Source organism: Acartia tonsa, chromosome 5 (assembly GCF_053477335.1).
Source record: "Acartia tonsa isolate MP-2025a chromosome 5, ASM5347733v1, whole genome shotgun sequence".
Taxonomy (NCBI): Eukaryota; Metazoa; Arthropoda; class Copepoda; order Calanoida; family Acartiidae; genus Acartia; species Acartia tonsa.
In genome coordinates this window covers 4039651-4066397 of record NC_137264.1, presented here as the reverse complement: position 1 = coordinate 4066397, position 26747 = coordinate 4039651, and the positions used below count along the sequence as shown (strand labels likewise).

Here is a 26747-nt window from a genome sequence, read left to right as displayed (position 1 = left end):
TCTAATATTAGCGGATTCACTACTATCTTCTAAATAAATGACTAAAAACCATCCTAAGACTTAAATCTAAAATTGTAAATAGTCCTTCCTCCCCTGAAAAAAAGCTTAAAACCACCACAGTACAACCCTGATAGACATCGTTAAACTTTGTATTATAGATATTAGCTACTTCATTGATTAGTTATTCTTTTTAGGGATGCATAATATTGGTTCTTGGCAGATTTTTACTCATTTTTAAAAAGACTTTCAAGAAAGAGAAGCATCTCCATTTGGGTGATCAATACCTCCTCTTAGAGGCTAGTTATTCAGCCGTTGTAGAATAATATTAAAAGCCAAAAAAATCTCCATAAAATGTGAAGAAAAATGTTATTAGTCTCGTTGTAGGAATTGTTTTACCTCCTTTCTTTAAGAGAAAAAGGAATTTTACTTTTAAGTAGCTAAACTTAGTAAAAAATTTGACTAATTAAACGAAGATTTAAAATTGGCACCATAGCATAATTTTTAAAATAATCTTTCTCTTTGTATATTATATTTTACTTTTCAATTAAAATAATTTTTTTTGTCAATTTACAATCCCCATCATTTTTATGTACAATGGAGACCTATATTTTTCTTAATCTGTTTATAGAAGAAACAAAAAAGGCTAGTTTTTATTTCTTTTATACGTATGGACAGATTTTTTTCATTATCTATAATACAAAGTAGAACGATGTCTGTCCGTCTGTCTGTCCGTCTGTCTGTCCGTCTGTCCGTCTGAAGCTTAAGATCTCAATAACCACTGAACCGATTGGTCTCTACTCTTCAGGGAATATACCTACTGGTCCTGTGATGGTTTTAAGCTGTTTTCTTGGGGGGTGGGACCCAACCCCCCCAAAAAATGAAAAATACCCCCCCGAAAAAAAAAATTTACTTTTTCTTTTTAAGCCCCTAGAGGCTAGGGGCGAAGCCGCTAGTAAAATATATAAAGTTGCTCTATAAGTACCTCCTCTACCTATTTTTCTATATATATCTTTGTCAATCTACCTTAAAAATAAAAATTGTATTTAGACCAATATTTTATATTAGAGCTCTGAGCAGCTACTCGAGTATACTATTTATGCATGCCTTTTCTTTCAGTCTGTTCTTCCGTTCTTCAGATAGAATAACCAATAAGCATATAAAGTTATTTGTTTCGTCTGCTAGCATATTGCTTTCTGTTCTTTTGTAGCTACTTGACGTGGGTAGAGTTCTATACAGCTTTTTTCCCCTCTATTCTTTTACTTTAATGTTCTGTTATGCTATGCTACTTATTGGCATAATTATATATTCTTTTTTAAAAATATAAAATTTCATATTTAATTGTATTGTGTTAAAGTAATGGTTTGGATTTATTCACGGGATTTGTCATAATTTTCTATTTTATAGCAAAAACTTGTTTCTAGCCTTTGTTTTATGAGGTGTGCATTCAATCCCGCATATTAGCAATTTTAATGCAATTTTTAATAATGAGAATAAAGCTTAGGGAAAGGATAGTTTGTGCTGTTGACATACTATTCGAATCTGATGATATGATAATGCGAAAGTAAATGTACTAGTATCCCATTTCTTGGTTTGTAGAGTGGCTACACCCCTAAAAATTAATGAAAATATATGCACACCTTTAACAATGGTAGAGGAAGAAAATATATGAGAATCATTAAATTTATGCTTCAGTCGGCTTTACCCAAATAGGCGCACTTTCAAAACAGCTAAAATTTCTGCTTAGCTCATTTCTATACTGTAGGATATGCCTTTGTTTAGCCAAATTGTTTCTAATATAAGCAAAAAATAGTATCATGCTCCGAATCACCTAAACTATCATTGTCAGTCTTAGGGCACAATTAAATTTATTCTATTTATTAGGGAAAACCAATCCTTTGACTGCATTAACTTTGTTTGGATGTTATGATTATGCATGGTAATGATTTTATCTGTTTGTACGGCAACGCAAAAATATCCTAAATTTCGATGATTTAAAAAAAGCATTTGGAAGATTTTTTTCTAAATGTAAACATTTGCTGCATGGAAAAAATACCTAGTGTCCTTTTGGGAATAGTAAAGAGAAGTGTAAAATAGAATATGGGTAATATGTATATGTATAATACAAAATATAGGGCATCATATTTTAAACCAACAATTGTTGAGAGAAAACCTTTCCTACTATAACATACTGGTTTTACGTTGTTAATTTGGGCGTGTCCCCAAAGATTTTTAAAAATTTTCCTCCTATGACAAGGGCTTTCAAGGACTTGAGACAAAGCCCAAATTGTGTAAAAAATGATCCATATGACGTCATAAAAAAGAGAGAAATGAGAGGAGAAGTGGGAAAGAAAACCCCTAAAAAAGAGATGGATATTGATAATCCCTCATTTTTAAGACGTCACATAAATGACTTTTGACACAATTTTGGCTTTGTCACTTCTGATAATAGAATCCTAAAAATGTAAAGTAGTAAGGATTATTTGTTTTACCGTTAAGTTCTTTCTAATTCCTGAACCGATTTAGTTCTCCGATTAAGTGATGATTCAATCTATTTTTAGAATTCAAACTTGATGGTTTTAGGCTAGTTTTAATCAATTTTTCTTTATCTTCTAATATTATTACCATTTATATTTACTAAAAATTTTTTCTCTCACAAAAATCCACCAAAAATTGATTCAACCTAATAAACTAAAATTTGTTGAGTTTATCTTTAAATTTAGCATATGTGCACTCAGAATTTTAAAAAGTAAATTCAATGAATATATTGAAAAATTAAATAAAAACTTGAAAGAGAGATTTAGATAGATAGAGAGAGAGAGAGAGAGAAAATCCGTTTAACCTGTTTAACATTTTAAAAGCTAGGCAGCTAACAAAAATGACCGATCTTAAAAACCAGAAACTACAATCTTCATAAAACCTTTTTTATTCTTTCAGAAAATAGGCTGCTTTTATTTGGCCTTTTAAGATATTAAATTAATTCATTTAACTACAACGCCAAATAAATCTAGCTACTACATTTCAATCAGTTGCAAACATTAATCTGATTTTGTAAGAAAAACACATTTGTTGTCTGCCTTACTGCCAAATGTTTAGATAAAAGTAGCCCTTTATAAAATATGTGTGCCTCTGCTTTGCATGTGAATGTACAAGGGGGTGGGGGACCGGGTCGAATAACAGCTTAAATATACCCTAAAAAACTTGGATTTAAAAATAAAAAAGCTTAAATACTTCCTGATACCTATATCAGTTTAATATGGAAAACAATCAGTTGATTGGTTGGCAAGATCTGAATGAACTAAAAAACTAACTAATTTATATAATAGGATGATTTCAACATCAGTTACGGTAATTTGTGTCAATTCTCTTATGTACTATAGTAACTGGATGCTTTCTAAACATTTTAAACATGTTCACTTAACTAAGTGATGAATCTAGTTTTTTTAAAGAAAATTTAGAACATTTTCTCCCTATCTAGGGACGTAGCCTTTTGTAAGTTTTATCATAGATACGGAAGTAATACATGACCAAATTACAATAAGTTTTTCTAAAAAAAGAATCTATGTATACAAATTGTAAAGAATACCTTAATATTTTTTCCATCTACTATTGAATACAAAACTTGATAGAAATTCCTTGAGCTGACGACGACTGCACTCTCCCCCCTCCCCCCCCTCCCATCTCCATCCCACCTAGCAAACCTTTCCTCTAACACTTGTTCTGGCTCTTGCACTTTAGGACTTTTCTTAACTAAGTAAATTTGAAAATTCATGGTATATTGCGGAAAGTGTCATGTGTGACGTCATAATTCTCTTTTTTTCACCCTTTCTTTTTCTTTGTCTAGACGTATTTTCATAACGTCACACATGACACTTTCCACTGTTGTTAAACTGGCAATTTGAGGTGTATTACCGAAAAGTTTTTCAATATTATGGATTATTGATATTATTCATCGTTCATTTGGAATATGGGAAGATATTCCAACAAACAAATAATATTACAGGAAAGACAAAGATTATATTAAATACTAGTGGCTGAGCCCTTTGCATGTAGGGGAGAATGTAGGGCGTTACAATAGCCTTAAACCATCAGAAGGCTTAAATTCAAAACTAAAATAGTCTGATCCATCTCATGACCTAGTTGAAGCTAATATGAAATGGATAACTCAATAATCATTTCAGATGGTTACCGAGATCTTAAAATACAAATAAAAGTTCTCTTTTTTTCTATTGGGATATTGATTTTAATATTAATTTGTTGGGCTTTTGTCTTATGAATGTTGCCTTACTTGTTATTTTATTGATAAACAAGCGTATTTTTAAACAGTTCTGTAATAATAATTCTTTAATTCAAGAATGTTAGAGATAGGACATCTTTAAATTTATTTTTCGCGATAATTAATGTGATCAATATTGGAACACAATGCTTTGTTTGTCTGCTTTTCTAGGTGGCGTCGTAAAGTTGCTTTTTAAAGGTATTGCAATCAAAGCATTTTATATATTACTAGCGGCTTCGCCCCTAGAGGTCTCTAGTGGCACTTGAGGGAGGAGAAGGTTGCCGCCCCCCACTACATTTTTTATAAATTTTTTTTAAAATGAAAAAATGAAATTTCGGGGGGGGGGGGGTATTTTTTTCTAGAGCCGATTTCTCTTTGGAGGGTGGTCGTACCCTCCGCCAAAATAGTCATAAACTTCCCCATGACCTATGAGAAGCTACCTTGTTGAGGAGAACCCGATCGGTTCAGCCGTTAGCGAGATCCTTCGGTACAAACAAACAAACAAACTAACAAACAGTCAGACAGACAGACATCGTTCTACTTTGTATTATACAGCATGACCCTCGAAAAAGTATTTTTAAGCATCTGCAGCCTATATTTCTCAATAAAATATTAAAAGATTCATATGTACTTTTCCTCTATAATTTTCTACATCAAAGGATATCAAAATATTTTTTTTTACATCAATTAACAGCCGAGATTTTTAAAGCCAAAGTTTGGAAAAGGTGCTTGAGAAACTGGATATTGCTAAATATTTTTTAGTTTTTTATTAGTATATTACTTTTTATCAACCAGTTAAAAAACAAATAAGAAAGACGAGCAAGTTTACAATTGATACGTTTTTTATTGCATTAAAAAACTTTACTTTTACATATAAAAAACTACTTTTCAAATTTTACTAAATACATTTTTCTTATAACCATTTTCAAATCTTATAATATCTCCCACTTATTAATATGACCTTAAATAAACCCCTCCCCAATTTATGCTCATTACCGGAAGTATTAGCGCAACCTTTACCAATAAATTCACGCCCACTCATCAAATTAATCTAAGACACATAAAAATCATTTAAATTGTTAAATGTTCAATAAAAGTTTGTAGCTGTAACTTTTTTTTTATCTTATTTTGATAAAATAAAAAGGGTTTGATTTCTGTTTATGTAAACTTTCAATTTGCTACTATTTTTTATAGGATTTCTTTCTGTAAGGGTGTTTTTGCAATTTACACTAATCTAAAAATGCCTTTTAGAGCAAGTGAAAAAAGTGCTTTCAGCATGAAATAAATTTCTTGGAAACATCTTTATATAAGTTTTATAAAAAGTATTAAAATTATGAGGAAAACACGTCATTTCACTTTAAAAAAACATTTTTCTTGAAAAGTTACATTTTCCTCAGCCACTTTTTCAAAACTTTGGCTCTAAAAATCTCAGCTGTTAATTGATGTAAAAAAAATATTTTTATATCTACTTATGTGGAAATCTACAGAGAAAAAGGACATATACATTTTTTGATAATTCGTTGAGAAATATGGGCTGCAGATGCTTAAAAATACTTTTTCGAGGGTCATGCTGTAGATAGTCGTCAATGCGCTAGTTGTATAGGAAAAATTAGTGGAAATATTGGAGGAAGTGTAATTTTGTCGCGATGACATATCTCTTGGAGCCCTGGTTCAACAATAAGAATTGTTTTGAGCCAACAATTTGATAATCCAAAAATAGATGACAGTGACGTCATTAAAGTTTATAAATAGATCAAATTCGGACTATTGTAAAAGTTGGAGAGACAGACAAGTATTTTGAGAAACAAATAGTCAGGATTCTAAGGGATAAGACAATGGAAATAAATTTATGTTCATCCCCAATTAATTATATGTACCCCTTCTATAAAAAAAATCCTGTTAAAACGAATGAACACTACCAGTTTCAATCAAAAGTATCCAATGCTTTGAGCCAGCGAATAAACACTTGATCTTATGATAATATAAAATCTAAATGACCTGTTTGAATTTTTTTATAAGAAAACGTATTCCTGTCCATTGAGGCGGGGCTAATTTTAGAGATTTTATTGTTGCCTTGCAAGAAACCTGACCAGGATGATACATTTTTGAGGCGAAAATAATCTTCCTAAAACAGGACAGGCACAGATATGGATATGGAGGAAATAAAAATAGGTATACCTTACATAATACAGAGAGGGAGGAAGGGAACATTGGGCTGTTTATTACACTGATCCCCAAAGTTTTATTATAACGCTTTCTTATTCGTTGGCTCAACAACTTTGGAGGCCATTCCTAATTTTGATTGGTTGGATAATTAAGTTGAGTGTTCAAACGTTTCATTTACAGATTTTTATCTACAGAAGTTGCAATTTTATCATTGAGGATGTATCATCATTGAGGATGTACATCAATTTATTGACCTTTGTCTTATCCCTTAGATCCCTAGACATAATATCAACTTGACTTTTAAGAAAAAATCTGTCAAGTATTTTCTTCGTCGTAATGAATTAAATTAAACCTTCCCGTAAGAACCAATGTATGCTACCTAATACCATTGCTATTTGATAAATTAGGCATTACAATTTGAAATTGTTCCTCTTATTTATTTTATCCAATAAACTTGACTGACACAAATATAAAATAGTTTGAAATAAACTCAAAGAAAACAAATATTGTATTTTTAGATTTCGTACAAATGCATTTATTCTATTCATCTATTTATCTATCTATCTTTTTGTTTATCAATCGATCCGTCCATATATCTATTTATTTGTTTATCCATCCATCTATTCATCAATCTGTCCACCAATCTATCCATCCATCCATCCATCCATCCATCCACCCATCCATCCATCCATCCATCCATCCATCTATCCATCCATCCATCCATCCATCCATCCATCCATCCATCCATCCATCCATCCATCCATCCATCCATCCATCCATCCATCCATCCATCCATCCATCCATCCATCCATCCATCCATCCATCCATCCATCCATCCATCCATCCATCCATCCATCCATCCATCCATCCATCCATCCATCCATCCATCCATCCATCCATCCATCCATCCATCCATCCATCCATCCATCCATCCATCCATCCATCCATCCATCCATCTATCCATCCATCCATCCATCCATCCATCCATCCATCCATCCATCCATCCATCCATCCATCCATCCATCCATCCATCCATCCATCCATCCATCCATCCATCCATCCATCCATCCATCCATCCATCCATCCATCTATCCATCCATCCATCCATCCATCCATCCATCCATCCATCCATCCATCTGTTTTTAAATGAAAATAATGTTCGAGTAAATTTTTGTACTTCTCTAAATACTTTTTTAAAAAGTAGCAAAGCTACTTAATAGATTTCAAGAATAAGTCTGTTAGTAAGTCTTTCAGAGCCTTCTATTTGTTTAAATAATTTTCCTTTGGGTTTATAATGAAAATAGTTTCCAACTTACATACATACATGATGCAGAAAAAAAAGATAAAAGAGGCAATAAAGGCTTTAAATTATTTAAAGTTCATTTTATCATAACTTGGTTTTGAGAAATTTAGCCTATAATGGACTTAATTCTCCTCGTTTTGTTTACTAGAGTATATAAAAGTACTCGGTTTATTATCAAAATAATAGTAATAAAAATATAGGGTTCATAATTTTGGGAATTTTGGAAATGTAAACGCATTTTAAAACAAATAATAAAAAATTAAAGTAGAGTAAAGTTTCATATCTATAATGCAGCTAAAAAACAAACTTTCTATAAATTTTATTTAAAAATAATATTCAATTGCTTTGTTAGGTAAGTGCATTAAAACGAAAACGGATTACACAATGTTCACATAATATTAAACAGTAAATATATATTTGGATCTAGTCCAGTATCGCCTCCCTGTAATTTGCATGATTGTAATTTGGTAAAATACTCGCAAAATCGGTGTCCAATAATTTCCTCAATAAATTCCACCAAATCATTTCATATTAGCCAAAAGATACAGTAATTAATAATTAATGACTTGATCCCATAATCCCATAATAGATTGCAGTAAGTTTTTTTTGTGTAACGCTAAAGATCTCAGAAAATACTGTCTGATTTGGTTGTACTTTTCAGGGAAGCTTTATAAATGTCTAGGATTAGTTTTAGGCTATTTTCTTACCTCTCCCAAGCCTCTCCTGGAAGCTAGCTAATGCTATAGTTATAAACTTAATAAGTTAAAAAACTGACATCATGTGGAAGTGATATTTTACCGCAAAATCAACACCAAGAACAACTATTCTGTAGTATTTGCTTTTTAAAATTTAAATATGAAGTTCCTTAGCTAATGTGTTTCTAATTCGAAAATTAAATTTTTTATGTGCTATTTTACTATTTGTATATAATGTCTCTGCTTTCATATAATCTTTTCTCGTATTCATAGGAATCCGGTGGATAGGAACCGGTTCTCATCCACACGAAAAAAACTATGTCTAGCATCGTATTATATCCAGCTTTCTACGAATATAGAAATGTACAATCATAAGATTAAAACCAGTTTTTTAGCCCGTGCCTTCGGTACCTCGGGGCTAAAAAACTAGTTTTAATCTAATAATTGTACATTCTATATCCGCGGAAAGCGGTTTATAATACGATGAAAGAAATAACTATTACTTAACTCTTTCTCCAAATCTTTGTTCATCCCATTTATTTTTATTTATTTGATGTCTCTATCTTAGAGTAAAAATATTTGCAAAAGTCTTAGTAACATTACTCAGGGAAGAAAGGGAGTTTTTGAGCATTATTAAGTGTTAAAAAAGGAAAAAATGTGGTTAATTGACTTGAATATTAGGTATCGGCTAGAACCTTCGATTCCAAAGAATAGGATTATGATCCACTAACCTGTGTCGGGAAGTCCTTACTATTTATAGTATAAATTTGTGCCTATTTATGGCAAATGCACTACTGAACCATCACCACCGTCACGCTACTGACTTTGCAGAAGTAGAAAGCACCCTCAGTCTTTAACTTGAAATAAAAAAAACTATTCTAAACTGGTAGTACCTGCAGCCCTGCCAATTATCGGCCTCCAGGTTTAACTTCTGGATGGGGGCAAGGGAACTTAATACCTGGATATTTCTTACACTGGAGAAAGTGTGCATTGACATTGAGTAATCTAAAGGGGAAGAGTAGAGGATTAATGTAACGGTAAAAGAAGATATTTCACAATTATTGATATTTATTTAAAATTGCCAAAAATAAGTTAGAAGATTATTATAGATTTTTTAAACAAATAAAAGAACATTGAAAAAAAATCTTCAAATTTTCAGATAAATAAAGCTACTGAATAAATGTTCATTAGTCATAGAAACTATAATAAAATCTCAAAAATTTACAGTGAAAATTAAGATTATTTTAAGAACCTTTATCTAATAGGAGGAATGTTAGATCTACAGACGGACATTAAGGATATTAATGATGTATTTCTTGTACTACTATAACTTACTTTTACGCATTAATATTTGCTATTGCAAATTATTATTCAAAATGAATAAACATCTAAAAGGAAAAAGAGGGGGGGGGGAGTAAAAATGGTTTTAGTTTTTGGTTTACGATTAGTTTTACTTGGATTTTTGATACTGTTATACTTATTTCCATAAGTTTTTTTAATATAATTATAATAGATCAAATATAAAAATCTAAATAGATATACTAAAAATACTTAATAAAGAAAGCATCATTTCGTTTTTTTAAATGAAAAATATCTTTTTTTTATAAGAAAAAAAGATTATTAAAAAATAAAACGATTATACTTAAGATGTGATAGACTTAAGGATAAAGAAGGACAATACCAGTTATTTTTTTGATTATTTTTGCATCATTTGTTTTACAAGCATTAAATACATAACCTTCAACATTATATAAACATTCTTCGAAAAGTGAAGAAAAAAAATATTAAAAGATGTCTCAAATTTACCATTATTCACGTATTTGAATTAAAAAAAAAAAATTTTGTGGTAGGATTTTTCAATATTTTAAAATTTTCTTTACTAAAAAGTCCCAAATAAATATTTAAGTGTATTCGTTTTCTAGACTGTATGTCATTTTCGCTGTGGCAAAGAATTAAAATGTAACTTTTAAGAATTGCAGTACAACAATTTTGTTGATTGTAAGACAAACAAGGTTTTTATGCTATATCTCAAGGATAGAAAGTACTAGCACTGTTGATCTTTTTTTTGTGTTGTCACTCTATTGCATTGGTTTATGTCGATGGTTTTTGGACTTGGTAAAATAGGTCATTGGATCTGAAGGATTGGAAAATGTACGATCAATAGATGTACACATCAATCATGATAGACAAAATCTCCCCCTTATGTTCCTTAGATTTGTAGGTGGAATAGATTGAACATTGCACATCCTAATGAAGATTACCACCCAAATTTTCAACAAACGAACAACAGAACGTGTTTTTAACCTCTAGGGGCAGTTTCATTTACAGTACATTGTCCCATCCCTTCCTGAGGTATAAAAAACTAATATCTTTATTGCGTTTTGTTAAAAATTTCTTCTTAAGAATAAGTATCCCCACCCTATTCAAAAAATTGCTAAACTCCTTAACATGAAATGAATCTAAGAGTGTGAAAATTGAATGTTTTTAAGCATTTATATCAAGGTTAAGGGAATCAAAATAGACACTAATTTTATGTACATTATTCCCTAAAACAAATTACGTTTCTATTGTACATTTTTTTTACTATAAACGGAGTATGTAGTTTATTGAAAAAAAAAATTGATCTAAAGTAACTTGGGAAATAAAATGTTCGAAATTTTAAAATCAACTAACGATCACTTTCTTAAACTTTTCTGTTTAGTTAAATAATTTTAATCAAAGAAGAAACGTTCAAAATGTGAGATATTTATGTGTTAATATGAAAAATAAATTGAACAGATACAGTTATTTTTATATTTGAGCGTTTAAATTGGTTAATAATAATTAAAAATTATATTTATGATTTTTGCTTTTATTGATAATGTCATTCTTGTTAAAAAACTTGTTTTTCATACAAAGTTATATAACATAATACTTTAAAATGCATCCTCATAATAGATTATTTTTAGGATAAGGCATAATACATAAAAAATTATCAATAATGATTCAAAATATATTATTTAATAGGAGGCTTTAATTGCTGATAATAAGCAATTTATTACGATAATATTAAAATCTTAACAGGAAATTATCGATAATTTTTTTCAAGCTCCAAGAAAAATTTTAAAACACTTTTTAACATCTCATTTTAAGAACATACCTTTGATATACAATATCCAAGGAAAAAATATTACGAGATTTTTATTGAAATATTGAATTTGAAATTGAATGATATTTTTTTACAATAAATGGCTTATTATTTGCATATTATTAAATACATTCTCATTTCTCATAATGTTCTATATACGCAAAAAGACGCAAAGGCACATAGTTTAGGAGGGTGTTTAATAAGAATAGATAGCGCTGTTTCAAAAATTTGCGACTCTAATGATTTAAATTACATGATTGTTGTTGTTACCTAGTTCTTACGGATATAATTATCCTTGATAATAAAATAGATTGTATTATTATGCTAAAGTTCTTGTCTGTTCTTTATTTTCTGTTTTAAAGGATGTTTATACCTTTCCATAATAGATCTGTTTATTTACCAAAAGTCTACCTATCCATCATCTTTTTTCTAACTCTTTCACTTTTTATTTATCAAGAATGTTCTATCTATTTACTTTACTTGATTATTTGGGGCTCTCTTTTTCAAATTATTTATTTTTTTTATTACTATTTTATCTGTTCCTCTTTTTATTAGCCGCGAGCCTCTAGCATCTAGGGCTTTGAATAAAAAGGGGTAAGTAGGAGGCAGGAAAATAGCCTCAAACCATTGCAAGGCTTTGATACAAAAAAAATTGCCTATACATATCCTGGGATCTATGTTAAACTTCCCAAAAAGAAGATATCATGAAATAATAGGATTCAAAAGTGTCCTTTACATCTTCTTTAGAATGTAGGATAATTTTACATACTCAATTTGATGGAAAAAATCACCACATTAAATTTGATTTTTAAGTAGATTTTGACGTTTTATGTTCTTCTTAAATGGATTTTATGCTTTTGATGAAAATTATTTTTAACAAGGATGGCAATATTCTTAAGTTTGGACATTCAAGATATCAAAAAGAGACTGTAGAACAACATGGATAGCATTGTCAACAAGTAGTACAGCATTAAAAAAATGTTATTATGAATTTTACTGTTATTTTTTATATTTTTTTGTGGGTTTATTCTGCATATCAAAATATTGTTATATATTTACATTTGTATTGCTAAAATCAACAAATAAACACAAAAATACAGTCATATACTTCAAAAGCTAGACAGACTAACTTCTAGTAACACCTCAAACAAAGCAACTTACTGACGGACGGACGAAGTTATTTATACATTATCTATGCTTTAGCATTCTAAATAAATTTAATTTTAATTTCATATCAAAGAGTTAAAAAGAAATCAAGATTAAGAAAAAAATTGTTAAAAAGTGAAAAATGTGAGAAATTGAATTATAAAAAATGATAAAGTGAGCTGGTTGTCCGTTATTTGTAGGTTTGCCATCACTGCCGCTTAATTAGAATCATCAAAATCGCAAATAATTACAATATCGAATTCAGACTCTGTTCCCATTTGTTTCTTCTATCATTAAACAGTAAACACCCTTGTAATTTATTTCCACGGTTTTCTCACAAAGTGACTGTTGAGCACTGAAAACCCTAACTCCAACTTAGGAGTTTTTTTCCCATAAGCCTTAACACTGCGGGGGTTGGGGGGGGGGGGGGGCTCTAACCCTGCTGAGTGTATACCTGGAGTTTGCTATAACCCCACATGACTACCTAGTACCAAATACAACCTAACCTTACCTATCCTAAATTAATAATGCTCAAGAAGGCCATTTGAGGAAATACTCCTTATTTACTATTTGATGTATTTTTGCGAATATGAAACACATTGCGGATGACATGGAAACATGCGGCAGTGATGACAAACCTCATATTCTAGCCGCCAGATCTTTTTCTGTCGATGGGAAATCGTCTCTCTCAGTACAAGCGTTCTATCAGGTTTTCAATCATAAAATATATCCTTAATTATAAAGTAGCTGCGCTACCTAAATTATAGAAATTAATTAATAATTGAAGCAGGATTTCAAATCAATCTGTAAAAAAGTAAAATTAGATAAAATGTACATAGACTTAGAAATGCTTTGCTTGTAGCAGCTCTATATTTTGCTTTGTATGTTTGTATTAAACTTTAGTCGATTTTTAATAATAGCCTGTTCATCAGTTGCTTACAAGGGCTTAAAGAGGTGCGGGGGAAGTGTTATTAAAGGGATTAATCCACCTACTTGATAAAAAGCTTTAAACCTGCCCTTGCCAAAGGTTTTTTTATGTTGTAGTCTAATCATCCCAACCACCGCATTCACGGGATCTTACTGGACACACACACACATGCATACATCCAGCTTTAAAGGATTTTATTTTGTAATGGAAACCTTGATTGATTGATTGGTAGATTTAAACCGGCTTCCGCTGCTAGCTGCTGCAAAGTAAAGCCGCCAACCGCTAGCTGCTGCACGTTTAAACCAGTCTCGGCCACCTGCTGCTTTCATACATGGTAAATTTGTTAGTAGCAATGCTACTCTACTTCACTCGTCTGTGACACCATGGAAACTGTCCCAATTTTGTATAACTTTTGCGGAACATGTTCCAGTTACGTCATATTTTTCTTTCCCGAAAAAGGGAGGGGGGAAAGAAAAAAAAGGGAAGGGGGGAAGAAAAAAGAGATGGGAGAAAAGGGGGTTTTCCCCATCTCTTTTGAAGCGATTTTCTTCCCCTCTTTCCTTTTTCGGGAAAGAAAAATATGACGTAACTGGAACATGTTCCGCAAAAGTTATACAAAATTGGGACAGTTTCCATGGTGTCTCGTCTGTTGGTTTGTCGCCATAAAAAATGGAAAAATATAAAATCTTTGGTTAGGCAATAGAATACCCCCAAAAAGTAATAAACAGAACAGAAATATGCCTAAAATTTGTTATTGTTTGTTTCTATGACAAGGAAGAAATCATTCATAAACGCTAAGCTTTAAAAATCAGTAAGTTTAAAAACAGTTGAAATTTGGGTCATTAAGAAAAAAAGAATAAAAAATAATTAAACGAATGCCCGTGATACAAAACAAGTTGATTTTAACCTGTAGTTAAATTGTAACTAAAGGGTGTGCCAAAAAAAATGCGTACCTTTTTAAAATTCTAATTGCGCGGCTTGTGTTAATAGTAGAAAAATGTTACGCATACCATTAGAACCGCTAACCGTTTAAATTAAATGTTACCCAAAAAATAAAAGTTTAGATAATTTCATTTTTCATTTATTTAGAAGTGTTAATCTATTTAACCTATATTTCATCTTCTTTTTGGGATAAGGACTATTTTCCAAATAACCCAAAAAAAATATAACATAGAGTTTATTTTATAGTTAGAAACCTAGTATATGCTCATTGTTATTGGGTATTATCACCCCAAAAAAAAACATCTATCTCAAATAAGAATTCAATACCTTAATTTTTATTTCAATCTTTTTTTCTAATAATATTTGTCCTTAGTTATTTTATTTCTTAATTATCTCCAGCTTCAGACATCTTAGGGTCTTTTTCAGTGGCGTGCGAAGCACTTTGTCTAGGGGGGGCATTTTGAAGATTTTGTAAAATTTTGCCCCCCCCTAAACCAAAGTGCCCCGGGGGGGCACTTTGCTTTAGGGGGGGGCATTTTGATTATATATACTAATTTTAAATAAGGGCGTTTTAAGGGGTGGGATTATTTTATTATGGGCCTTCTAGTCCTTATCCATTCTAGTCCTTATCCCTTCTTCCCCATCCCTTCCCCCATCCCTATTTCCCATTTATATCCCCCATATCTTCCCCCCCCATCTCTCCCCCCCCATCTCTCCCCCCCATCTCTTCTTCCCCATCTCTTCTCCCCCATCCCTTCTCCCCACCCTGCAATGACCGAAGGGAAGGGAGCTAGAAAGCATCTTCGAAAAAAAAAGTACAGAAGATAATTTAACCCCCCCCCCCCACCACAAAACATTTTTTTATGGGTGGAAGGGGATGTTATAAAATCTCAGCAGGAAGGATTAATAACCCCATAAAAAAAAATTTTGGGGGGGGGAGATGAAAACACTCATTTTGGAAATAATTTACCAAAAATTAACCTAATATGTAAAACTGATTTTAAATATTTCTTTATTGTATGACAAAAAGGATGACAACATCTTTAAGTAGCAAAGCACAAAAAAATCATTAATAAGAATACAGACAAGTAGATTTAAAGAGCATCTGTTGAAATAAATATATATTTTAGATAGAAAAAGTCACAAATCCTTTTTCCTGTATGTTGTGTGATGACAGTCAAAGTAAACTATGTAAAAAAATAAAAAAAATTACTTGTCCTTTCATCTACAGATATAAAAATCTCTTAGAAATATGGAAAACTTTGGGGTATAGTCTCTTTTATTGCATCGCCTCTTAAGGGGCATTTCGTCGTATTTTCATAGTAGCTTTTAATAGGTTATTCTAGGTTAAGTTAGGTCAGGTGATTTCCCCGCAGGGTTAGGCAATTGGCCCCGCAGGAGCTATAAATAGGTGAAAGCTACTGTGAAAATACAACGAAATGCACCTTAAGAGGCAATGTCACAAAAGGGACTATACCCGAAATTTAAAAAATACAAAAATAGCCAAAAACGTCCTGAAAAGCAGTCTGACCTCCATGAATTTTTAATAGTTAATTATACTACATAATGATGGGAATGTTAACATTAAGTTTTAGCCTTCTATCTTTAATTGCAGTTGAAAAAATCACCCCTTAGCATTACGTACTGACAGCCATAGTGAATTATAGAGAAGCTAAAAAGTTATATCAACATATCCTACCCTCTTTAAATGGCACTTTAAAACTCTGTTAATTTTTGATAAAGTGGTGTTTCCAATGATTTATAAGGGCGGTGCGTGAAGCGCCCTAAAAATATTTACTCCCCCTTTGAACTAAAATCAATTAAAGACAACAAGAGTGGCGTATTTTAGTTAGGAATATAGAGTGTAGTTAGTTTAAGGGTTTTTAATGAAAATTGCCATAAAAAAACATGTCTTTTTGTAAGGATATGTACACAAAAAAAATGATAAACTTATCCTGAAAATAATATGACATCATATATAGTTATTCATTTAGACAGACATACAGTGTTGAGAAAAAGGCTTAGATAAATATCAACGCTGTTTCTTTTTTATATAAAATAACTTTTTGATTAAATATTTGTAGTTTACACATGTTTTTATAGAAATAAAATCAAAATATACAATGTGAAAAAAAGCAGAAACCATTGGGAAGGGCGCGAAGCGCAAATTTTTTTCTTCAAATATGCAGGGAGGTAGGGGTTTTTGGGCTATTTATTACACTAGTCCCCAATATTTCATATAAAATTTTCTTATTGGTTGGCTCAACAACTTTGGGGAATTTAATGGAATTTTGATTGGTTGGTTAATTAAGTCGAGTTTCCATACATTTCATCCACTAATTGTAATCTATATAAGGGGTAACTTTGTGTATCATCATTGGGGATGTATAAAATTTCTTTGGTAAAAAGTTTATATTATACAAAATAAAATACAAAATTACCTGGTTTGTTATGTTCAGTGAAAAAAGATTATAACCTAATTTCTACACTAATTAAAAAATTTGGTAAGGTTAAATGAATAGTAACTGTCTGATTGGCGCGAAGCGCCAAAAATTTTTTTTTGAGTATTTCTTGATCTTTTTTTTTGGAAACTGGGATAGTTTTGCTTTTTGTAGGGTAGGGGGCAAAAAGGGGCATTTTTGTTGACCAGGGGGGGGCAAAATGGGGCATTTTTCAACATTTAGGGGGGGGCAGGGGGGGCGGTGGCTAGGGGGGGGCAGGGGGGGGGGGGCGTTTTGGTCGCTAGGGGGGGGCGATTGCCCCAAATGCCCCCTTCGGTTCGCACGCCACTGGTCTTTTTTTCTTTCTTAATTTTGTAAATTTTTATAAAACTATCCATTTATATCTACTTGTTTATTTATCTATCAATCAATAGGTATTATGGGAGAGAGGAAACATAGAACTGTAAATCGCAGTATCTCATTCGTTTTTTTTATTAGATTTTGATTGGTTGGTTCCAAACTAGTGGGGTTAATAACCCTATCCAAAAGCAGGGGTAATTTTGTTTCTCGTATTCATTCGAATCCGGTGGATAGGAACCGGTTCTCATCCATACGAAAAAACTATGTCTAGCATCGTATTATATCCAGCTTTCTACGAATATAAAAATGCACAATCATAAGATTAAAACCAGTTTTTTAGCCTGTGCCTTCGGCACATCGGGGCTAAAAAACTGGTTTAAATCTTATAATTGTACATTCTATATCCGCGGAAAGCTGTTTATAATACGATGCGAGAAATAACTATTATCATCTTCCATTGTCTTATCCTTTTAAACACCTGATGGTTATATATCTTACTGACCGTCTGTCTGTCTGTCTTACTGTTTGTCTGTATATCAATTTAGTTTCAGACCTATCTATCTATAAGGTATTTCTAAGTTATATATTTGCCTATTTGTCAATTGGAAAGATGAAAGGAAAAGGTTTTTGTAAAGGTTTTATTTCAATAAAGAAAAAAATGTAGCACATTTATCAAACCATCAGAATCTTATATTTTTGCAAAGGGACAGGGTTTTCTCTCTTTTTCTTTACTTTTATTTCATTTGATATTGTGCAGAGAGAAAGGGGACAATAGGCTCTTTATTAATTTTTTTATTCGTTGGCTTAAAAACTTTGAGGACTTTGCATGAATTTTGATTTCTGGTTTAAAAAATTGAGTTTCTATACGTTTCAACCACTAATTGCAAGGGGTATTTTTGTGTATTACATCAATTTTTCGGCCAGTGTCTTATACCATTAAATCCCTGGATATTTAAGTTAAACAACTATGTGGATGTGATAATATGCGGTAGTGTAAAAACACCATATGTATCTGTAAGAGATGAAAAACTTTTGCTATTAGAAAACTTATCTAGAAAAAAACATGACTTATAAAAAAATGACATCAAACATATCAAATAAAGACGAAGGGCTAGTTGGCCATTATGGAAGTAGTTAGAGGTTTCAAGTAGTAATTTTCAATGTAAGTCTTACTATCGATGTAATTAGAACCGGTTCTAAGCCATTCTAAAAATCAAGTATAGCATACTATCTCCACAAATATTGAAATAAAAATCATAAATTAATTCAACCCATAGTGGCTAACAAATTGATTTTAATCTTATAATTTTTCATTTTAGTATCCGTTGAACGCCGTCTATGATCAATGCGATAAATAACTATGAATAAATTTTTTTTGGAAAGTTTAAATAATAATATTTTTATTGCAGGTATGTACCCCAAGAATCTGAAATCTTTAAACTTTATAGAGCTAAGTAGAAAGATCTGGTATCTTAAGGGTAAAGACAACAGATCTTTAGTATAGATGTATATAAAGATAACTACCCCCCTCCCTTTTCAATGACTTTTTATTATGATGTCAAATTTTTTCTGCTACTTAGCTGTGTTGATATATAACCGACACCATCAGTTGATTTTCAATGATCCAATTAAGATTCGGCACAAGTTCACTGCGATGGGGAGATACAGTTATTTAACCCCTTCCCCCTCTAGTGTTTTACTCTAATGTAAAAACGATTAATGGACGTGAATTTTCAAGTTAAGATGAACAAATTACCCTTTCTGTAAAATTAAAATTATTGGAGGAAACGTTTGAATATTTCTAGTCTGTACCAACTAATGAAGATTTCATAACAGCACCAGAGGTTATTATGCTAACTTAACTTTGGGTACAGGCATAATTTACAGTCCTTCCCAGAAAAGATCGAAGGTTAGATAGATAGCTAGACAGATATATAAAATAAATTAGCCAATAAAGACAAAAATAAATAAATCTTAAATATTCTTGCATATGATTAAGAAATGAAATTGTAAAAGTTTGAATTAGAATGTTGTCAAGATTTCAAGATTAATCAGAGATGTAGGTAAGGGAAACTGTTCCATAAAAGCTTTCATAAAAGTAATATTTTACAACATTGAAGATTAAAGTTATTCAATAAACATTTATCTAACTCTAGGCCCTATTATGATTCAACACTTTCAATTATCTTGCTTCTTTGTTGAATGATCGACTGACGAAGTAAGTTGTATATTCGATGTCTTTTGAAATTGGATACATAAACAAAAAATCAGTAATTTATCTTAAATAGCGGTAGGGAAAATCACATTTCTCCAATAGCGTTACGGACACACAAATTTAATTGTAGAATAGCTACAGGACTAAGAAAGGTTAGAGTGAGTAGCTATTCCATTATTCTTGAGATAGGTAGGCTCTTAAGTCTACATTATCTTTCAACTTTCAAATCCCACATCTCAGCTGGGTTATGACGATTATTCGAAATTTAAGAAAGCAATGAAATCTTTTATAAGCGTACAGAAAATCCTACCTTCCCCTTTTTTTCACCCTTTCGAGCTATATATCCAATTTTAAGAACCTGTGCAAGCCACTAAACCTTTTATACTGGCTACAAGATCTTTTCATCCATAAAAAAATTTGTTGAATGGTCAGGTTGAAACCAGTGACGTGCGTAAGAGGGATGTAGAGGGGTGTCAACACTCACCAAACAAGATATTATTAACAGCTGCCTTAACCCTTCAAGGTTTCACACACACTTCTTCCTCTGGTTGAGACATACAAACAAAATAGGCGTTCTCCTCTTAGAATTTTTTTTTCAATTTTGAAAATTTGAGTACCTCCCCCCTCCCCCAGACAGAGAACAACTATTTTAGGTTAGGTTAGGTTATAGGCCTGGGAGCCGAGCGCTGTGGCTAGGCAGGAAGGGGGCGAGTGCTGGACCTAGGCAGACTAGGTAGCCGAGTTCATAGAAGAAAGAAAAAAAATTCTAGGAGGATATTACCACAAAATAATTTATCCATTTTCTGAATATACAGTAAATTGATTTGTAAATGACTTGTCATAAATGCCTCAATTAAAACTTATATGATGTTTACAATTTTATAATTGGATAATTATCTTCCTCATCACATTTAAATCTAAAGAATAGAAATAAATTTCTGTAAAGGGTGTGAAGCCTTAAAATTGGCTTGGCCTTTTATCAGTAAAAGAGCTTTGAAAGGTTGAACCTATTGTTTTAGTTCTTTTTTTATGAAAAAAAAACATCCCTTCGAGCCACTAGATGCTTGGGGCATAGCCATTGATAGAATAACAAATAGAATGCTATTCACTAAATTAAAGTTGAGGAAGTCCACTCATCTCATCCCTACATTATAATTTGTATAAACTTTATATCCCAGTAGTCGCTTCTCTTTATCATTCTGTCTCAATTAGTCAAAACATAAAACAACGAATTTACTAATTTACAAATTTTACCAAAATATCATATAATATTTGTTAATTATCTATAATACAAAGTAGAACGATGTCTGTCTGTCCGTCTGTCGGTCTGTCTGTCCCTTAAGATCTCGGTAACCACTGAACCGATTGAATTCTACTCTTCAGGGTATATACCTTTTGGTCCTGCGGTGGTTTTAAGCTATTTTCTTGGGGGGTGGGACACCCCCAACCCCCCCAAAAACAAAAAAATCCCCCCCCCCATTTTTTTTTTATTTTTTTTTTTTACAAATTTTAGGTACGAATTTTATGAATTTTACGAATTTTACGAATTTTACGAAATTTACGAATTTTACGAATTTTGCGAATTTAATCGCAAAATGTTTTCCTGCTGGGTAGGTGCGAAAATTTGTGATCCGTTCTGCTGGGTAAGTAATAGAAGATGTAATTATACCTCTTGGGGCAAAGCCCCTAGAGGCTAGGGGCGAAGCCACTAGTTTTTTTTAAAGTACCACTAATACAAAAAGCAGAATAAATGCCTTTTTTAAGAAAGCAGTCTCAAATATACAAAACATATTTTTAATTGATGTAGGTTACTCCAGAATTAGAAAAATTAATTATAGTAAGAACAGTGCAGTCCAAGAAAAAAGTAATAGTAATGATGAAAACCAGTGATTTGTTATAATATAAGGACACTTTTTCCAAATATTTTAAGAGATATTTAATATTATGATATCACATTGAGATACCTATTATACCAGTGCAATAAAAGTTGTGTAAAATTTCTAGAAAAGTAGACTTTAGAAACTCCCATATGTCATCGCTATGTTGTCGCTAGCTTGGTATTAAGGATTAAAGTTTACAAAACTTAACATTAGGTATTTTTACAAAACAGACAATTAACAAAAAACTAAATAATTTTGGAGTGAGGGTTTTCTAAGCCTAACTAATTCATTTAATTGCTAGAAAATTTTATAGTATCTGACCCAAAATAGCACAGTATAAAAACAGTGTAAGTTTATTCTTAGTTTAGGTTTTAATATTTTAAGACTTTTGTTGGTTTTACAGGACAGGAAAGTTTTCAGAGCGCTCAACTCGAAGTTTGAACGTTAATCTTTATATTTTCTCAACTTTAAATGGATATGTATTATATCTAGGATTTATAAAACGGTTAATTTTGAATTTCAATAGGGTAGTAAAACATAGAAAAGTAGGGTAGAAAATTTCTATTCTCGAAAAAGACTAAAAAAATAAAAGTATTGTGTACTATTTCAGACTCCACTCTTTGAAAGTAAGACATTCTGTTCTGCCAATTCAATTTTATTAGTGAATTTTCAAAATTTAAAAGACCCTTACAACCTCAAAACAGAGGTCTCCATAGGTTACACTGTCTTTTACCTCGTGAAATTTTGCTTATTTTAGCTGATTTTTAAAATAAGATTTTTGTTTGCTTATTCCACATGTAATTAAAAATAATTTGCAGCTACTTCCATCATATTGAAGTAGTATGGTGTCTGATTGTCTATTATATATTGCTTATTTAAGTTTTTTCTATCTAAACCAATTCACTTCCAGATGTATTAAAGAGTCTTTAATAGAAATAACAGATAGCTTTTAAATTTTTAGTAAGAACTAATATTGTTAAGAATTTTCTTCTTTCTATCTCTGTTATTCTTAGGTTGATAGTTTTGGTTTACCAATATTTATTACCATTTATTTCAATTCTATTTCTACCCCATTTATCTTGAAGAATTTCAATAACTTTACTTTAACTTTATTCTAGTTTAATAAATCTTTTCAGAAGAATAAAGACAAATAATTTGAACTAAATTAGTATACTTAAAGTATAAAGTTTGCTTATTTTATATGCAATCAATGCACCAGAATAAGGTTTTTTTCAATGAGGGAGAAGGTCAATTATCATCAATTATCCCATCTTTGTATATGTATTCAAAAAATCTAAAATTCTTTGTAGTGAAATATTAAAAAAAGATAAGCTTTTGAAGATTTTTTTCTATTAAAACAAAACACATTTATAAAAACTATATAAATCTAATACCGATCTTACCAACAAAATAAAAATAAAAATTGAAATAATTTAAAATATCAAAAGTTTTGAACTAGGCCTCATATATTGAAATTGAGTACCTATCATTATATTTGTTTTTCTTTTTTTGTTGAAAAAACAACCAGGTTGTTTGATTTAATGCACCAAAATTGTACTATTTGTACTCGCAAAAGGACTAAGTGAGAAAAGAAAGCGTCATTAACTGTATAAGATAAAAAATAGTTAATCAATGCGCTTTTTTTTCTAAGTATGACAGGTGTCCCAGTTATTATAGAATTTTAATGATAATAAGTACTTTTTTATATATTTTCAAATCCAGAAATTTTTTTGTGAAAATTTTGCAACAAAACAATATATGTAACAACTCAATAATTTACTACTTTGAGAATAGAGTCTGCATTGGTTTAGTAAGTGTATAAAAATACTAATTCAGAACATCTTCTGCAGACAATTTAAAACATCATACATGTTATGTATGTATAGTATATCATATAAATAGACATCATATATTTCACAAACTTTGGGTAAATATATGATCATCATTTATACTTTTTAGATTTATGATCTCAAATATAAAATATAAAATGTTTCATGTTTTCAGATATTTCAAATACAATTTTTTGAAGATAAATTCAACCTGAGAGCAAGTAAACTTTTGCATAGCATTTAATAAAAATAAAACAATAAAATTTATGAAAAATGATTAACAAAAACTATCCTTATTTATACATTATTTTAAAAGGCGAATATTTAAAACTTTTTAGTAAAATTAGATATTTTCTAAATATCCAATTTATGAACTTGAAATTAAAAAAATGGTTGATTATTTTGAGGAATTATAAGACATCATTAAAAATCTACGTGAATTTCTGGTATACTGTCAAACCAATATAAAAATGTAGAATATTTTTGCAACCAAAACATTCTTCTATAATGTAGGAAATTTTTTTTGGTATGAGGATAAAATGTTGGAGAAAATAATAATAACCATACTAACAATAAAAATTAATTAGGTAGAAGAAAAGATAAGGAAAAATGTTCTGACATATAGGGACAATAGCAATGCAAAAGTTAGATAAATAGAAAATAAAGTGAGGCAGAAAAGCCTTTACCATTCTTATTTTGGAACTTTTTTATTCTCTTATTCTTTACTTTTCATTTGTGAGAGGTAAGCATTGAGAGAGAGCATGAATAGACACACCCACAGTAAAGATAACCATAGATAGATAAATATAATGATATACATAGGAAAAGATTGGCTAGACTTGTATGCTAATGAAATAAGAATTGTATTATGTTTTTACAATACTGTTAATATTCTACAAAGACTTTGTAGCACATTAAATACTTATGTGTAAATATTAGATAAGCAGGAATTTGAATTTTCTACAAGAATGGAAATTATGTAAAATCTCCAAAACTGTAAGTAGTCAAAATGTGTTCAGGGTGCTAAAATTGTTTGCTCAATTATAGAGGTTTATCTTGTATATAGCCCTTGCAAGGTTGTACCCCAAGGGGGCTTCTCTTGTAACAACTTTTAAACTTTATATGAACAATGTATCTGGAACTAAATTAAATATTTTTAATATTATTTTTTGCTCATTTGTTAGAGCACATTATTGTTGTATGTATCATTAGGAAAAAATAAAAATAACTCATTGTTCTTTGTTGTACTAGATTTCTTTTTTTCTTCACATTATTGTAGAAAAACTTCCAATAATAACAGTTATTACTTACAATGCAATGAAATATAGAACAAAATAAATAAATAATTGATAATTTAAAAATATATTAGAAAAGATACAATTATTGTTTTATGAATAAAAATTTTAAGACACATTGCTCAAAAGTAAACTAACTTAAAATGAAAAGTTTGTCACCTTGCTCTTAATAAAATTCCAGACAAAGAATAACCTTGAACTAAATTATTAGTTCTGGTTTGTTTAACCTAAAATGGTTAAATATCTTGAAACAAATTCAAATAAACTAAATATAACATAAATAAAATAATTAAGAAAACTTTCTCAAGGAATCTATATAAAAATATCAACATCCTGTTGATAAATTTCAACATAATTTGTGATATCTTTTTTTTTTATAAAATTATGTGAAATATCTATGATCATTTGTTGTTATCTAATGTCTCATACCTTATATATAATTGCTAGACACAATAAATTTTTTAAAATTGCTAATATCAAAATATATCTTCAAGTCTTAGAATAGTTTATTTTGATTAAAATTAGATTAAAAACATACCAACTTTAAAATATATAAAATAAACAATAATAACAATTTTATTTAGCATTTGAAAATGGTTGGAGATTATTGAGCCGATTTTCAACTCACAAGTTTGCAAACACAAGAACTTGCAAAATGCAATATACCTCACAAACCCATCTTTGCACATTGGGACAATACTGATTGAATTGGCCAAAATATTTAAACTAATATGCCAATATCAAAATATAATCATTTTTTCACAGTGTGGCAAAGTTAACCAAAAATATAAGATGACAACACTTTGATTAAAGAGTACCAACTTACAAATACAAATTGCCATTACATGAGCAAAATATAAACAAATGATCTTTTTTTTACTTTTGGGTTCAAAATAGAACATAATGTGATATTAATATTACAGCTAACTTTACCTAACCAACACATTTATAAATTTAGATGTATACACCAAACAAACTTCCTTCATTTCCTAAAAACCCAAAAGATGCAGGGAAAAAGCATTGATTTAATATTTATGGCGTTTTTAAAACTTGTAAATCTATGGCTTTTTAAAATAATAGCAGACAAATTTCAAAGCCAAAAAATTTACATTATGGGTCCTTGATTGGTGGGGGTACAGTTATTTAACTCTTCCCCCCTATATTCTTTAGATTTATTACCTAACAATAACAAAATGTCATCCAATGCTGTTGCCATTGTACTGAGTATGAATACCTGTGTTGAAATCCAAGAATTACATGAATGCAATTTACCAACACTAACTGGTATTAGGCTCCACTCCAAATTCTGAATGTTCCTGCAGATTGCCAGAAAAATTCACTTTCTTTGTAGTCTTATCATCTCCTAGATGGAAATAATCATGGGAGGACTTAGTGGCAAAAGATTTGCAATGATAAAAGACTTGATTGTCTGTTAGCTGTTGAACAAATAATCATTCATTTTGTTAATCAAAATTTGAATTTGAAAATTAAGATTAGACCTTGTGGTGTATCCACTCCATTGAAATAGTCAGGTAATCGTAAGTGTTTTGTTTCAAATCCTGGCACTAAATTTCTTTAATATAAAAACATAAAGTTTAATTTTCATCTCAAAATTTCACCCAAGATTAAAAAAGTAAGTCAGAGTTAAATGAAATATTTATCAAAAGTTGTAAGTTATATATTGCTTGAAAGGGAAAACATTGGATTCAACCAATGCCAAACACAATACTCATTTCAACAGATAATAGTATTCCTTAATTGCCAGGATTAAGATTTTAAGTGGATGCAACTATTTAAATAATTTTAATTTATTGTTACAAATAAATAATGAAAATATTTAACCATTTTGTCTAAAACTGTATAAAATGCATTTAATATCCTGTGTAAACACAACCTAATTAACAAAATATTGTATTTTAAAACAACTCTAGTGTATTGTAGTTTCTATAAATTTGTTAACTAACAGCAATTTTTTCATTTTGGTTAGGTACAATAATTTTGACTTTTTAATCTTAATATAAAAGAACTGAACGGTTTTATTTTTAAAAAAGAAAAAGAAAGATAATAATGCCTTGAATTGCTGAATTAACAGCTATGTTCCTATGATAAATGTTTTACTTGTGTTGTTTACTTCACCGAAGAAGTGC

At 30.4% G+C, this 26747-nt stretch overlaps 1 protein-coding gene across 6 annotated transcripts in view; it reads left to right on the top strand.

Annotated features, from left to right (window-relative positions):
• Window positions 1-26747, top strand: part of LOC145318556 (uncharacterized) — a 547717-nt gene that overhangs the window by 402489 nt on the left and 118481 nt on the right. Inside the window, exons 1-3 of one of the 6 annotated variants that reach the window (XM_080159919.1) lie at window positions 12870-12910; window positions 13361-13419; window positions 13871-13972. The exons of the other annotated variants lie outside the window; for them this stretch is intronic. Of the exons in view, the coding sequence (XP_080016045.1) occupies window positions 13382-13419; window positions 13871-13972 (140 nt within the window). The 5' untranslated portion in view covers window positions 12870-12910; window positions 13361-13381. Of the gene's footprint in view, window positions 1-12869; window positions 12911-13360; window positions 13420-13870; window positions 13973-26747 lie in introns of those variants that run through there. 6 annotated transcript variants of the gene reach the window in all.